The 15,838-nt window shown below is 37.1% G+C and overlaps 1 protein-coding gene across 6 annotated transcripts in view; it reads right to left on the bottom strand.

The window, feature by feature from the left end:
- Positions 1 to 6,134, bottom strand: part of RICTOR (RPTOR independent companion of MTOR complex 2) — a 122,829-nt gene extending 116,695 nt beyond the window's left edge. For 4 of the 6 annotated variants that reach the window (XM_023238910.2, XM_023238916.2, XM_023238911.2 and 1 more), the window contains exons 1-2: positions 6,038 to 6,134; positions 5,819 to 5,866 (exon numbers count right to left, since the gene is read on the bottom strand). In XM_023238910.2, the coding sequence (XP_023094678.1) occupies positions 5,819 to 5,866; positions 6,038 to 6,086 (97 nt within the window). In that variant the 5' untranslated portion in view covers positions 6,087 to 6,134. Of the gene's footprint in view, positions 1 to 5,286; positions 5,738 to 5,818; positions 5,867 to 6,037 lie in introns of those variants that run through there. The other 2 variants (XM_023238925.2, XM_023238926.2) reach the window with 2 other exon arrangements.
- Between the last annotated feature and the right edge of the window lie 9,704 nt (positions 6,135 to 15,838).

Raw genomic sequence — 15,838 nt, 5'->3', positions numbered from 1 at the left:
ACTATGCACAGAGGTTGACAGAATAATACGATTAAGACAGTACAGAAGATAACAATTCTGAAATAAATCATAAAAGGCCTTCAATGCCAAGCTAAGAAATCTGGACTTGATTCTGTGAGCAAAAATGAGGCAGTGAAGTGTAAGTGGTTTTTTGTTTGTTTGTTTTTGTTTTTTACTTAAGGGAATGATGATAAGATCAGATCTATATTTCAGAAAAATAATCTTGGCGATCATATAGTAGAGAAAGTGAAAAAAGGTTCGAGAAGATTTTACATCATCCAAATGAGATAATAAAGATGTGAACTAAACCAATGACAATGGAATATGAAGAGACTAGATTCATTAGATATTTCAGAAGCAAACTGGAGGACCATGGCAACTGAACAATAAGCAGTAGGTCTCTAGCTTGGTTATTAGGAAGGATGGTGGTGGTAAATAGAAAGGGAAATGGGAATATGCAAAGTCTTACACATTGGGCCTTTTAGAGGAGTACTAGACAAAAAATGCTAATATGTTTTGCAAGCTTAAGATAAAGGGTCTGAATAAAAATATAGTTAACATAACCATCTCAACTCTTGGATTTTTTTTTCAACTCATGGATTTTTGAAGCCATCAGTGAAAAGACTGTTCAGGGACTCAGCATTATAGGAGACAAGAAGATCAAGGACAGAACCTTAGGGTTCACTTGCTTACGGAGCTGCAAAACCAGTCAGTGAACAGAGACGGAGCAGCATGAGAGGTAGGAAAAGTAGGAGAATATTTCACAAAAGTCAAGTGAAGAAATAGTTGCAAGAACAGCAACAGTGTGGTGGCTACAAGTGCATGATCTGCAGTTAGTCACTCACTAACCCTAAGATCCTGACTGAGTTACTTACCTAAATTTCAGACCTTCAGAATTTTAAAGGCTATATCTTCCACTATAGGGACAAAAAGAATACTTCAAACTGTTATTAAGGATTGAGATAACATATTTTAGTGCCTGGAACAAAACTATTAATACAGTAGTAGCACTAAAATAGAATGGGGAACTTAAAAATGCCAATGAATTTTGCATGAGATTACCAGCATCCTTCAAAAACCTATTTTCAGTACAGGGGGAAAGCTGTGCTTAGAAGACTATAGTGTTAAGGAAGAAAGCTACAGAGTGATGATAAACCGTTCTTTCTATAGAACCTATCGAAAAACAACTGTTTTGTAATCTTTGTCTTTATCTTTCCACACCTCCCACCACCATCCCATGCCTGGTTTAGGACCTGACCCACATGAAGGATACAAGAAATGATTACTGAACATGACAAAAATTAGCCAATAGGAAGGAAGAAATGAAAAAGCAAAGGATCTTAGTTCTACAAAGAATCTTAGAGAAACAGTATCAGGAGCATAAAATGCCTTTCCAGGTTAGCCTTAGAAAGGAACAGAGATGCTTTATTCCCTGACTCAGGGAAACTGAAGTATGTATGAAATATAAAAAGTTGGCTCAGTAAGTAGAGCATGCAACTCTTGATCTGAGGGTCATGAATTTGAGCCCCAGGTTAGGCACAAAGATTACCTTAAAAAATAAATAAAGGAGAGAAGAAAACGGAATTAACATTAGACAGCTTCTACCTTCTTAACAAAGAAATGTAAGTACTCTGCACAAAGTAAGAGAACTCCAAAGTCAGTCTGAACTCTGAAGAAAACAAATTAGTTGGTAACTGCATTTCAAAATATATTCACCTTCATTTGTCTCCAACACCCTCGTCTAGTCTCCCACCATTTCTTAGATTACATCAGCAGCTTCCTAGGCAGCTCCTCTTCCCGCAGACTTTACCCTCCCCAAGGTGTGGTATATTCTCTTGAGGGCCCACGTTTCCTTTCACTATGTTCCTCACTATTCTTATAAGTCAACCACTCTGTGAAGCTTCTCTAATCCTCTAACCATCAAACAGTTCATCATTTTCTTCTCAAGGCTACTTCTAGTCCTTGTGCAGTCTGATTACTTAACTCATCGTTCCATATTGCAGGCACTTTATTATGTCTATTCCAGTAAACTCCTAAAAAGAATAACATCTTCCTTATCTTCATTCCTTCAGCACTTAATTCAGCATTTAGGATATAATGGCCATTCATTCAATGTTTGTTTTGTCTAACTGAAGTCAGCAATTAAACAACATAAGTAATCTGCTGTCTAGAAAAACTCAGGAAACAAAAAGTACTGTTCAAATCTGCATCATTCGGATAACCTTCCTACTTTTCTAAGTATTAAACAGCAACTAAGACCATTTTTTTCTTCTTACTAATGGAAAAGTAAAAGCGTTGGATAATCAAAAAATATAAAACTCAATACTTTTAAATAAATTATATTCTAATAGTTACATTAGAATACAGGTTTGTCCATGTCCTTAAATTCACTCTGAACATAATGATTAAATTACTGTATAGTAAGAAGGACGTACACAGGAAGAATACTCTGTGTCTTTTCAAGTTATTCAGTAGCATAAGAGATAACACTACTGGACTGATTAAAAAAAAAAAAAAAAAAAAAAAAAACAGGCTATCCTTGCAGTGGAAGTGACTAAGGGAAGCATTTTGGTTTCAAAATAGATATTGGCATGCAAAACAGAGAGAGTATTTAAATGATATCAATAGCAAATATCAGGGACTTTCACAAATTAAGTAGTTGTTTGAACAAAACTGAAAGCAACAATTACCAATCTGTTTACTGTGAGATCTACTGCAACGAAGTTCCTAAACTAGATCAAAATTAACCCATCAACAATTTTTAGTTGACACATACTATGTATGAAGGAACTACAGCACTAATAACCAATACCAAAACCAAAGTGCCATATAACTCTCCTGAGCCTCAAAAAGCTTGCAAGACTAGTTAAAATATTATTACTAAGAAATTTTCTGAAGTCAGAGAAAAAATTCTAAGGTTCTATAAAATAAAATATTACATTTTACCTTAACTGCACATAATAGATTACTCTTTGCTTAGGCCTAATTTACTGGTAATCTCACAGATTATTTCTTTACAGTAACTATATTCAAAAACTCTACTTCAGACTATACCCAATTAATAGTAAGTCTCAAAAACAATGAAAGCCTCAATACCATAATTCCTTATTAACAAGTTTATGATGTTCAAAACAATTCTGAAATATTTTAAATGTGATATAATTTTGATTCCATAGTGTAGGAAGACAACTAACATTTAGTTAACATCACTCACAAAAGTATCAGCTCCTGTGCTGAATATTTTAAGCACTAGTTCTCATATTCTTAATAAGCCTTTGAAGTTATCTCTCTTGGATATGAAGAAACCAAGAATCAAGCAAGGTCAAATAACTTGCCTCAAATCACCTATTAGATATTCCAGCTAAGATTATAATCCAGAACTATTTGACTTTACAGTCTCATCTCTTTTCACTACATACTGATGGTTCCTTTTGGAATAACAATGAACTGTGTGAGACAGCTACACAAAGAATTTCTCAAAGGTTACAACATAAAAACAATTAAAAAGAGAGCAAACACTGCCTTCACATTAAAAACAAGTAGTTCTGGTTACCCAAACTTAACCTAAAACATACAGTAATCCAATACACAAACAGCCGCCCTTCAGCTGCAACTCAGACTGCCTATAATTCTCAAATTATTACTAAAGTATAATTCCTCCTGAACTTTCTTCACATTAGATCCGCGAGACGTCTTTAGATCCACAAATCTTCTTTTAACAATGACATGACTGTCAGAATAGCAGTTTCTTGAACAATAGCTTCCCTATATAATGAATCTGAGATTACTTTTTTTATTCTAAACTTCCTTAGGATTTAGGAATAAATCTCATATAACCTCTCTTACTTGCATACGCCTTTTGCAATCAGGTTCAACTGGCTGTGTATATTTCAAACTGAAGTATATTTTGTCAAGGCAAGCAGAAATAGCATTTTCTACTTTTTGCATTATCTTGAAAATACCTATTGACATAGGTGTTCACTAATTGTCCAGGGAGCATAACATTTTAAATGCCAAACATACAGAGTTATCTGTGTACTTGAGTAAGACTGAAGTAAATCAAAGGTATCAAATTTGCACATAAGCTCTTATACAAACTAAACTTCCGATACCAGCCACAGAAATCACTATACACAGAAGTTCTGCAAACTCAATTTAAAGCACAAATACAATTTATTTCTAGTACCACATCCAAACAGGTTTTTAATGAGAACATTAAGACAGAAGATCTATCTAATAAATGCTCTTTTCACCTCCATCTAAACACATATGCTCATGTAGAAATTAAATCAATAAAGTATACCTGTTACAGAACTCAAATGCTAATGTTAAGCCCTGTAGGAATTTTGTTAAGAAATTTACTAGAAAATCTTTTCCCACATATATTTTATCAGATTTTCCAAGTGTGTTTGTTATATATACAGTCAAGTTTCCAAACTGTTACACAAAAGTCAAAAGCTTTACATCTTTCTACACTAACACTCAAACCCAATTCGCTGGGGAAAAAATGTTCCAATTTAGTGCATTAGTAGAAATCTTTCTGCCTGTTCACACCAGTGCCTAGTTCACCCAAAACAAAGTCCCTGAACTTTCAGAATAAAATGTTCTTACAAAAATGCACTCTTGTAGCTAAATGAAAAGTAGACGTTTAGTTAATAAGTTATCTTACACTTTGACATACAAAATAAAACAAATTAGACAATGCCTTAAATACCAGAGATGAGCCTCAACAGGGAGCCCGCGTCTGACAAATACTTTAGATAAGTCACTACGTCAAATAGAACGTAGGTTAAATTTTTTATTTTTTATAGAATGTTTATGACTTTTCTTTTTAACATCCTAAAGTGTTTTTCGGATCTCAAAAAAGGAAACTGACTCTGTACAGCTGAACCACTTTACACTCTATGCTACAGCCGGTGTGAAATATGACTTCTTCGCAATCAGCAGACCAGATCCTGTTTACCGTGGAAGAAAAAAGAAAAACCGTGTATATAACTACTAAATCTTCCGCCAGGTATTGTCGAATAAAGTCCAGTACGGTGCCTAACAGAAGATACACTGGCCAGCAGCAGGATTAGGTCCTTAAAAATACAACCGGGGTTCGCCCAGTTCCGAAGGTGTAAACAAACCCATCGCCACTGCAGAAGGTAAACAATGAACCTGCAGCGAGGGTGAGGGGGCGGTCTTTGCCAACTACAGTCCCAGCCGCCCGGGAAAGGGAAACGGGAATGAACTACAGCGTAAACCAGACACTTAGCCACAGTCACTGACTCTAGGTTTCACTACCGAGTTATCAATGCTCCGGGTCCCCCAGAGCGGTGGGCAAAGAGAAAAGCAGTCACGCAGGCAGCAGAACCCAGCAGGTCCGGCTTCTGCTCTGGGGGACGGGTAGGGCAGGATGTGGTCGCTCTTCCCTCAGACATCCTCCGGCAACCTAAATAACAGCCTCTACCTCCCGCCGGCCGCCTCCGGGCGAATGGCTGCACGAGCTCCGGGATGGGAGTTAAACGCTCCCTCGGGGGTCCAGGCAACCCAGAGGGTCACCGGCTCCGCCGAGTCCCGCTCGGCGTTCCCCGGCACCCGCCGCACCCAGAGGCCCGGAGAAGGGCGCGGGGCGAGGAAAGCGGGCATCGGGAAGGGGGATGGGTCCCGGGAGGCGGCCCCGGGCTCCGCTCCTGCGGGCCAGCAGGCGGGGCTCGGGCTCTGCCTCCCGCACCCCCGCGGGTCCCGTGCGGGGCCCGCCCCTGCCCCCTGCCCCCGGGCCCCAGCTCCTCCCCAGCAGCGCGCCCTCGCCGGCGCCCGCGGCGCCCCACGTTACCTCGGGTCAGATCCAGCGGGACGTTCTCCTCGCCGCTGTCATTCCGCCCTGCACGAAACAGACACACAGCTCCAATTAGGATTCGTTCGCAGGCCAGCGGCGGCAGCCCTGGCTCCGGCCAGCGCCCCTAATCGCTCCGCCTGCCCAGGGCCAGGGGGAGGCAAGGGCCAGGGGTCGCGGGCCCCAGGCGGCGGGGGGTGAGGGTTGCAGCGGGCTTACCTCGTATTCGGAGGTTCTTTAGCGAGCGGCCGCGGCCGATCGCCGCCATATTGACGGGTTTCAGTCACAACACCGGAAACCTCGCCCAATCGCGCGAGAACCCCTTCCCCTCCCCGCGCGCCGCGCCCGCCCCCCGCGGCATCTCCCCCGCCCCTCCGCGGCGGCAGGCGGCGGGTGGTGCCGACTGAGCCCCGGGCGTGGAGGGAGCGCGGGGCCAAGCTGGGGTCTCCTGTGCAGCTCGCGGCGCGCTCACACGTCCGTCCACCGGAGTGCGCGAGGTCGCGGTGACGCGCGTGGCCCTCCGAGAGCATGTCGGCTGGGAGATGGCATTTCCCACGAGGGGAATCCCATTGATGAGAGTTTGCAGCGTGGAGGATGCTTCCCCTCCAGTGCCGCGGAAACTGTAATCAGAGCCGGGGCGAGCTGGGAGGAGGCCGGGATGCGGCCGACCGGCCACCTGCGGAAACCATCCTGCCTGATTCTCCGGCTTGCTTTCAAGCCCCCTTCCTTATTCATCAGTTAAAACGATGTTTACTTAAAAGAAAGAAAGAAAACAACAACAACAACGCTGCGCGCAGTTTTAACGTAACTCAAATCCCTTCCTAGAAGTCGCTTTGCTCCAACCAAGTTCACATGTAACAAAGTTTGTTTTCCACCCTAGCTCTGACCACCGTGCTAAGCAGCCTTGCACTTGATCTTCAAAACCACACTCAGCCAGGAGAACTCCTCTGAGAGGAAGTGGTCTGGTGGACGTTTTGTTTTTGACCGCCTAGCGCAGACCAGGAGAAGGGGATTAAGAAGCCAAGGAGTGCAGGGTGGTCGTCTGGGGCGGTGGGTGGGATGGTTCCCGCGCACGCGCGGGCGCCGGGAGGCCCGGGGAGAGGGTTTCCTCTGCCTGGAACCAAGCAGACGCAGCTGAGGGCTGTGTCGGGTTTTCTGTCTGTGTAGCTTCTGAACACTGACTAATGTAGATGTTGTGGATTAACATGTTTTATACATAGACCTAATAATTATTAGCTGTAGAGATTTCAGTTCTAGAAACTTTTCCCAGCTAGTATATATACACCCAGCCCCTGACCCAGCAACTTTAAACTCTTTAGTAGACTAAAGAGAGGGTGAGTGTTGTCTCCTGTTCCTCTATTTGTCTTTCTACGTGAGACTAGAAGTTAAACAGTGGAGATCTTGCTTTAACCACATCTCTTCTGACACTTAATGCAGTGGCCAGGATAAATAAGCGTTAAATAAATAATCGGCATTGTTCCAATGCCCTCTTTAATGTGAAGAGAAAGCAATATTGGAGATATAATTGCCGTTGTCAGTAATAGTGATCAATTGGAAACACAATTGACCACAGGTAGAGATTATGCAAATCATTACAACCATCAAATGATATAGGTCTGGTATATTTATAGAAAATAATGTTCATGATTTTAAATCAAGCAAGAGATTACAAAGTTCCCTTTTTATAAACGTTTAAAATACATATCAAATTAAAATTATACATTATAAATTATTTTACATATATGTGTACATAGAAAAGAGTCTGAGAAGATATACATCAAAATGTTTTTTTTCCCTTTCAGTTGTGGAATTACACATATGGTTTCTGTTCTTGTTTGCTGTCTATACTTTTTAAACGTCTTATACTTAATATATATCTAGTGTAAAATAAATGAGAGTTATAAAAAGAAAAATAAAAGCAGCATAGAGTAACATCATCAAGAAAAAAAGAGAAACACTACTTCCTTGGGATACTATTCTGTCTGTATTTTCCTGCCTTCCCCCCCCCCCCCCCGCCCTTATTAGGTCTGCAATCAGATATCTGTTCCCGATATTGCCCTTGTATTCAAGGATGCAACCCAATTAAATTACTTTTTAAAAATGTCTCCTGACTCAACCAGTAGTAATTTTGATAACAACATACTTGCTCTTGCTTTTATAGCTTTCAGGTCGTGGTGCAAAATTATTTATTCTAGTTACAGCTTTAGGCAAAAATCACAAAATTTTAAGGTCTGGTGAGGACATTAAACATTTGCATTTCATCCCTCCATGTATTACATTTCACCATTTCAGAGAAGTAGAAATCTATCAATGTAAATTCTACCAGGTTCTTAGAACTGTTTCAATTTTCAACCAACCCTTTTTATTGTGTCCCTATTTATTCTAAATTAGCTCCTTCCTAATACAATTTAACTTCATTTTCTCTTTCATTCTTTCATGAAAATTGAGTAAAACTGATCCACTTTTAAATTACTTACAGTAAGTGAAAGTCTGAATCTAACAGCCTTTCATCTTTATAACTATACATTCCTATTTAAAGATCATTATTCACTTATTCCGTCTCTTCCAGTAGGAAAAAAGATCATTTTTCTCCAGTCTTACATTGAAACTACTTTTTCTTCTATTACTATCTCAGTCATGTAAGTGGCTGCGTTCCTCCCCTTTGTTTTTAAGGTGAATAATAGTCTTTCTGGTAAAAAAAACATTCTTAGTGTTTGCAAATGACACTCAACTGGGAAGCAGGAGTTTAGGTAAATTTCAGTAAAGAATACATTTCACAATGGTGTGTTTGCTTTTTAAACAATGCATTATTGATTCTACTCAGTGTGCTGTTTGTTAAAATCTCCAAGTTATCTTCTATACTTGCCAATAGCTAGCCATTCCTCTTTTTGAAACTTGTTTTTCTTCCTTATTTATTTTAGCCCACCCCTATGTTTTACTCATTTTGTTTCCTTCTTACTACTTCTCCAATTTTCCGGGTCATTTTGATTCTAATCTGGTCATTGAGAATTTAACTTCTGCTTCTTAGTTTTCATTTCCCAACTAGGTTTCATTTGCTGTGTGAATGAATGTCCTTTTCTCATAGTATTAGTCACTGATAAAAAATGTTATATGAGATTGGGTCCAGGACCACACCTCTGAGAGATAACTGATTCTGAAGATACAGTGACTCCATTGATAATCATTATCTGGGTTCTATTTTCTATCCTGTTACACAAAGGTAATAAGTCTGGTTTATAAACCAAATATTACCAGTTTCAGATACAGAGATAATGTTGAACAGAAAAAAACCTTGCCAAAATCTTAGTTCCCTTTATCTATTTGCCTTAGTACATAGGCCATACGAAGATAAAGCAAGTCGAAAACCACAGCATTTAGTCAGTCTGGTTTTTTTTGGTAATTTCTCTTCAGAGTTAAATCACACATTTAAAATCTAGATAAAGAACATTAAAATGACAGGCTATGGACTAAATCAAACATGCTGGAATCCTGCATAGTGTTGCCTATGATGATTCAGCCCTGGTGTTGTTTACCTCTAAGCATTGTTGCTTTAAATTTTAATCTCTGTCTCAAAATAGCAGGAAGTCGTTTCTTAGTATTGTTCCTTTAAATTTTAATTTGTGTCCCAAAATCTCTTGTAAATTTCATTAACAAAAAATTCTGTAAGGTATAAAGGCACTCTATAAAAGCAGTTTTAAATAGAGTATGAGCCTATGTTTGTGAAAGAAGAGATAACATATATACAGAAAATAAAATGTGGAACGGTATGCACTAAAATTTCAACAGTGATTATCTTTGGTTGGTAGAATTTTGAGTGTTTTTTTATCTTGTTCACTTTAACTGTCCTGAACAAATTTTAATTGTACAATTTTTTTAAGAAAAATTATTTTAGAGAAAATTTCCTGGCTATTCTAAATTACAATGAAATTAATATTTCATGATAATAGTTTCTTAAGCAATGGATCTACCAAATTACTTGTGCATCTCATCATTTTAAAAAGAACATTTTTGCCCACACTCCAATACACGTGTATTTACTTTTTTTTTTTTTAATGATGTTATTTTTAAGTAATCTCTACACCCAACATGGAGCTTGAACTTACAACCCTGAGATCAAGTGTCGCATGCTCCACCAACTAAGTCAGCCGGGCACCCCTACTTTTTTTATTAAATAAGACATAAAATATAAAAGATGAAATAAAAATGGTTAAAGTTAATTTTAATGTTACTTTCCTAATGACACTAATAAAAACAATGGGGTTGAATATACTTTACTATTTTTTACATTTCTTGTTAAATACTTTATGATATAGAAATTCAAAAGTCCAGTCCTAAGAAGAGTTTTTTGGGATGTTTGGTTTTAGTGGCTCACAAGAAACAGTTTTTTAAAAATGGAAGAACTAGTCTACTGGCTAAAGTTTCTAACCCATAACAGTTGTTTTTCAATTCCACAATCAAGGGTTTTTTATGTAATGTGGCCAATAAATGTCCGTCTTCCCTAATGTCAATCCATTTTTGTAGCAAACTGGAAGGCATGACATTTAGAAATTTTTAGCAAATGATTTCAAAATGGTTTCAAAGCTCTTCATCAGAAAGATTTTCAACAGGTTAGAAAACTGTGTTTCCATGATTTTTAAGTGAGTAGTTATAAAAACATATGTAAGTTGACACATTCATATTTTTAAATGAGTTCAGGAAAAAAAAAACCTCTAGAAATGCTTCCAAATATTTACTTTCTAAATGCTCCCTTCCTAGCACAAATTTCTTTTGAAAAGTAGTAAGATTCTTAATTATTGTTAACACATATACCTTGAAGAGAAAGATTAAATTTAATATTTTTAGAACATCCGTTAGATAACATGGTACTAATGGATAGAGAACAAGCCGCCAATCATCATGAAAACCAGTTTACCACTAAATACACGGTAAATATCTGCACGGTACACAAGATTGCCATAGTCACTTTCTCTTCTCAGGGTGTCTGAAAATTAAGCTATGTGTTAAAGGTCTTTATTACATAAAAGTATCGTATGTGGTACTCTCTCTGCTCTTCTGTGAATACCTTTTAAATTTGCATTTACAGAAATGACCTCATCTATTTTTCACAAAATGCTGCTTTTATTAAGGATGTTGTTTATTGATAAGGACATGCTTTCTTTGATACATCTTTGGTGGTGCAGAAAAAGAGTAGCGATCTGTGTATTTTCATTACTGAACAGAATTCAACGAATACCATAAACTAAGCCAAGTGTACAAGTGTCCAGGCTTCTATCCAATTGCATAGCAAAGCTTCCATAATGCGTTTTGTTCAAGTACCTTTTTCTTTAACTTTTCAGAGTTTTTTGGTTTTTTTTTTTACCTTTTTCTGTCTTGGTTGGCCAATAGGATTGCAGCAAATTTTTTTCTTTGTGTTTTTTCTCAGCCATTTTTTACCATAGCAGGAAATGCCACTATATTCCTCACTGATAGGTATGTGTTTTTCTGTTGCTAAGAATGTTTCTCTTTTTGCGAAGGATGGGGTTCAATAATACATGACATCTAACATCATTGAGGAAATACAGAAAATTACCTTCCTATTCTGAATATTTATTTTTAAATATTTTGCTAATCAGATAGCTTTATACTACCATTAACTACCATCTCAAGGAACAATATACACTGAGACCCAACTAATAGTAAAGATAATCTACATAAATTCATAATCCATAATCTTAATTTACATTTTAAAAAATTTGGGGTGACATCTGATTCCATTGCCACTGCTTTTTCCTTCTAATCATGTTGATAAAGTGCTACTATCAGGAGTAGACGAATCTGATCTTACACATTTTAAAACTGTGTGCTTTTATTACTTACATTGCATACACACAATTTCTTTGCAATATTCTTTTTAAGCCACGTTTCCATTCGATAAAGTATAGTTTAAAATATGCCCCTTAAATCCACTTACCTGGATATAATACATGGCCATTTACCCAAGTGGAAAAAATTTTCAGGAAAGTGTTGTAACTCCGCAGAGTGGCAGAACTCCCAGTCTTCCCTCAGGATACCTTATAGAACTCGTGCTAATTTTACTTATTGACCAAATGATAGCTCAATTGTTAAATCTACATAATATATATCAATCTTTCGTTTCTTTCCTTCTTTCGCTACAGAAAATCTCCAAAATTCCTCCACCAAAAAACATAAAAACAAAACAGTATACTAGAATTAGAGGAACAGTGTCAAAATACAAAACTGGAAAAGCAGAACTATCTAGAGGGCACTGCCACTTGTATACCCAAGATCTGAAAACTAAGCCACTACCAGAGGTAGAAAAGCAAAACATGAGACTAGTGCCTTAAGCCCAGGATCCTAGAAGTGGACCAAAGTGGACTCAGGTTAGTAGTGCCCCCTGGCTTCCAGAAGCAGCAATTACAAAATCTTTTCTGGAGAAAAGTACGCATGATTATCAGCTCCCAGGCTCTTCACAAATTAAGATCAAACAAGTAAAAGTTCATTTTCAAAGATCATCAAACTGAAAGGAAAAAGTCACCATAAGGAAAAATCAGTAGAAATAAAAATTATAACTCACAGACTTCAGATATTGATCAGAAACAATATAAAGGAACTGAATTATTTTTAATGAGGGATTTGATTTCATCCATGATGGAGAATGGGTATTAAATTCACTTTCCCATAATAAACAATTATAAATTTAGACAAAATATGTGAACGATTGTTTCTAGGCATAGTAGTGTGGCACTGAGACCTTGAGACAAAAGAAACAAACAAGGTGACCTCCACATTCTTTCTGGCTTTTTGCCTGGGGATACCTTTCAAAACACAACACAAAACTATGGAAACCAAATAAAGAACAGCCATTTCATAGGATAAAAGAAAGAAAGATTTAAGTTCAGAGATAAGGAGGCAATTGAAATTGGAGGAGCAGAATACCAGAGAGGAAGAACCTGTACAGAGTAGGAGCTCCAGAAATCTCTCTGTAAATCCTCTTGATTAGTTGGCTGAATTTTAAGCTGCGTAAGTAAGAGAGTGAGATTCTGGGAGGCCTGTCAGGAACAGGTCCTGGGGGCTCTGAACTAAATGAAGATTCCACAAGTTGCAGATTATGAAAAACAATAGAATTCTATTCAGCAAGTAAGGGGACTTTGGTAAACACCATGAGCATTCAGTTAAGACCCCCAGAAGGTAATAATTTAGAGAAGAAAGGTTTGCATGGGGATACCAAAAAGGTCATAACTTAGGGAAAAGCTACACTAGCCTAAAATAATACTATAATACTATAAACATATTCAAGCAAAACCTAAAATCAAGACTCAACATGATCAAGCTGATCTTCCAATAAATTATGAATAGGAGAAAACCCAATAAAAAGAAAACAACAATATACAGACTCTCAAACACATAGCACTTACAGTGTAAAAAATATCATAAGAATTTTATTAGATGTGAAAAATGAGAAAAATGTGATTCATCATCATGAGAAAAATAATCTTTAAAAATAGACCGAGAAATAACACAGACATAGAAATTAGCAGAATTTTGTAAATATGGTTAAAGATTCAAGAGAAAAGTGGGACATAAGTAGTGATCGAACAGGGGCTCTTACTAGAGAAATGCATACCATAAAAAAGAACCACATGAAAGTTCTAGAAATAAAAAATACAATATCAAAAATGTAAAAATCCACTAGATGGTCACATACTGGACACACAAAAAAAGGGATTGAAGACAGATCAATAGAAAGAATGAAGAAGAAAAAGCCTGGAAAAAAAAAAAAAAAGAGAACCATATTTTAAAAAAATCCAACAGTCTGAAATATGTGAAACTGGAGTCCCAAGAGAAGTGGAGGGAGACATTATAGCAGAAAAAAAATATTTGAAGTAACCATGGCTGAAATGTTCCAAATTTGATAAAAACTATCAAGACCCAGATCCAAAAAAGCCGAATGAATCACAAACAAATAAACACAAAGGACACCATTCCCAGGCATGTAATAGTCCAACTGCCAAATACCAAAGATAAAGAAATACATCTTTAAAGTGATCAGAGAAGAGAACAAACGACAAATAAACTATAGATAACAATAATAAAAATTACTGTTGACTTCCAGTCAGAAACCCAGAATGCAATCAGATGGCATTTTTAAAGTGAAAAAGGAAAGAAATACCTACAATCTAGAATTCTATATCTGGTAAAATCAATTTCAAAAATGAAAGTAAAATAAAGAAATTGTGTTTTATTTTTTTTTAATTTTTTTTTCAACATTTTTATTTATTTTTGGGACAGAGAGAGACAGAGCATGAACGGGGGAGGGGCAGAGAGAGAGGGAGACACAGAATCGGAAACAGGCTCCAGGCTCTGAGCCATCAGCCCAGAGCCTGACACGGGGCTCGAACTCACAGACCCTGAGATCGTGACCTGGCTGAAGTCGGACGCTTAACCGACTGCGCCACCCAGCCGCCCCAAGAAATTGTGTTTTAAAAGAAATGTTGAAGGAAGTTCTGCAGACTAAAGGGAAATAATACCAGATGGAAATACAGATCTACACGAATGGCCAAAAAAATGCAGAAAATAGTTTATATATAGGTAAATAAATTATTAGATAATTTCTCATTTAAAGTAAAGGCAATACAGTGTATTGTGTGTTTAAATTATAGAAGTAAAATGTATGACAAAATTGGACTATTACAAATTTCTAATATTATATATGAAATAGTGCAATATTAGTTCAAGATATGCAATAATTAGGAGGATAAAAAATAGCTACTTAGGAAATTTCTAGGAAATTCCTGCATCATGATCATATTAAAAGTAAGTAAATTATATACTTCCTGATTTCAAAACTTACTACAAACTGTAGTAATTAAGATAGTCTAGTAGTGGCATAAGGATAGACAAAAACAAAAAGTAGATAGATAGATAGATAGATAGACCTGAAAAATGCTATCAACCACTTTACCTTATTGACATTTATAAAAAAATCCAGTCAACATCAGCAGATACCCATTCTTTTTGAGTACAAATGTAATATTCACCAAGATAAACCGCAGTCTAGACCATAAAACAAATTTTAACAAATATGAAAAATTGAAATCATATAAAGCATATTCTTGGACCATAACAAAACTAAACTAAAACTCAACAACACAAAAGTATCTAGAATATTCCCAAATATTTAGAAATTAAACAGCAAAGGGCACACTCCTAAATAACCCATTGAATAAAGCAGAAATTGAAAGGTAAAGGAAAATGTATTTCAAATTATATAGAAATGACAATATAACATTCCAAAATTTTTGGAATGTAGCTAAATCAGAGGAATAAAGCATTAAATGTTCATATTAAAAACGGAAGGTCTCAAGTCAATGGTTTAAGTTTCTACCTTAAGAAAACAGGAAGGGGAACCCCAGTAGCTCACTGGGTTAAGCTGCCGACTCTTGATTTTGGTTCAGGCTGTGATCCCAGGCTCCTGAGATTGAGCTCTGGGTCAGGCTCTGCACTGAGCATGAAGCCTGCTTAAGATTCTCTCTCTCTCTCTCTCTCTCTCTCTCTCTCTCTCTCTCTCTCTCTCTCTTTTCCTTTCTCTCTGTCTCTCCCTTTGCCCCTCTTCCCTGCTTGCATGTGCTTCTCTCTAAAATAAAAAAAATAAAAAAAAATAAAAGAAATGGAAACTAGGAAAAGAATGGCCAATTAAATCCTAAGCAAGTAAAGGAAAGTCAATAAAAAAAAAAAAATAAGTGCAGAAACTAATAAGAATAAGAAAACAGCAAAAATCAATGAAATCAAAAGCTGTTTCTTTGAAATAACCAATTGATAAATCTCTAGCCAGACTGATAAAGAGGAAAGAGGCTACAAATTATAAATATCAAAAGAGAAAGGTAGGATGTTACTATAGAACCTACAGAATTTAAAAGGGTAAATGGACCAATTTTTTGAAAGATACAAAATACCAAAGCTTATTCAAGAAGTTGTTTTATAGGTTAATGAAATGATTCTAAAGATACGGAAAGATAAAAA

The sequence above is a fragment of the Felis catus genome, chromosome A1 (assembly GCF_018350175.1).
Source record: "Felis catus isolate Fca126 chromosome A1, F.catus_Fca126_mat1.0, whole genome shotgun sequence".
In the NCBI taxonomy this organism is placed as follows: Eukaryota; Metazoa; Chordata; class Mammalia; order Carnivora; family Felidae; genus Felis; species Felis catus.
This window is presented reverse-complemented; position numbering and strand designations above follow the sequence as displayed.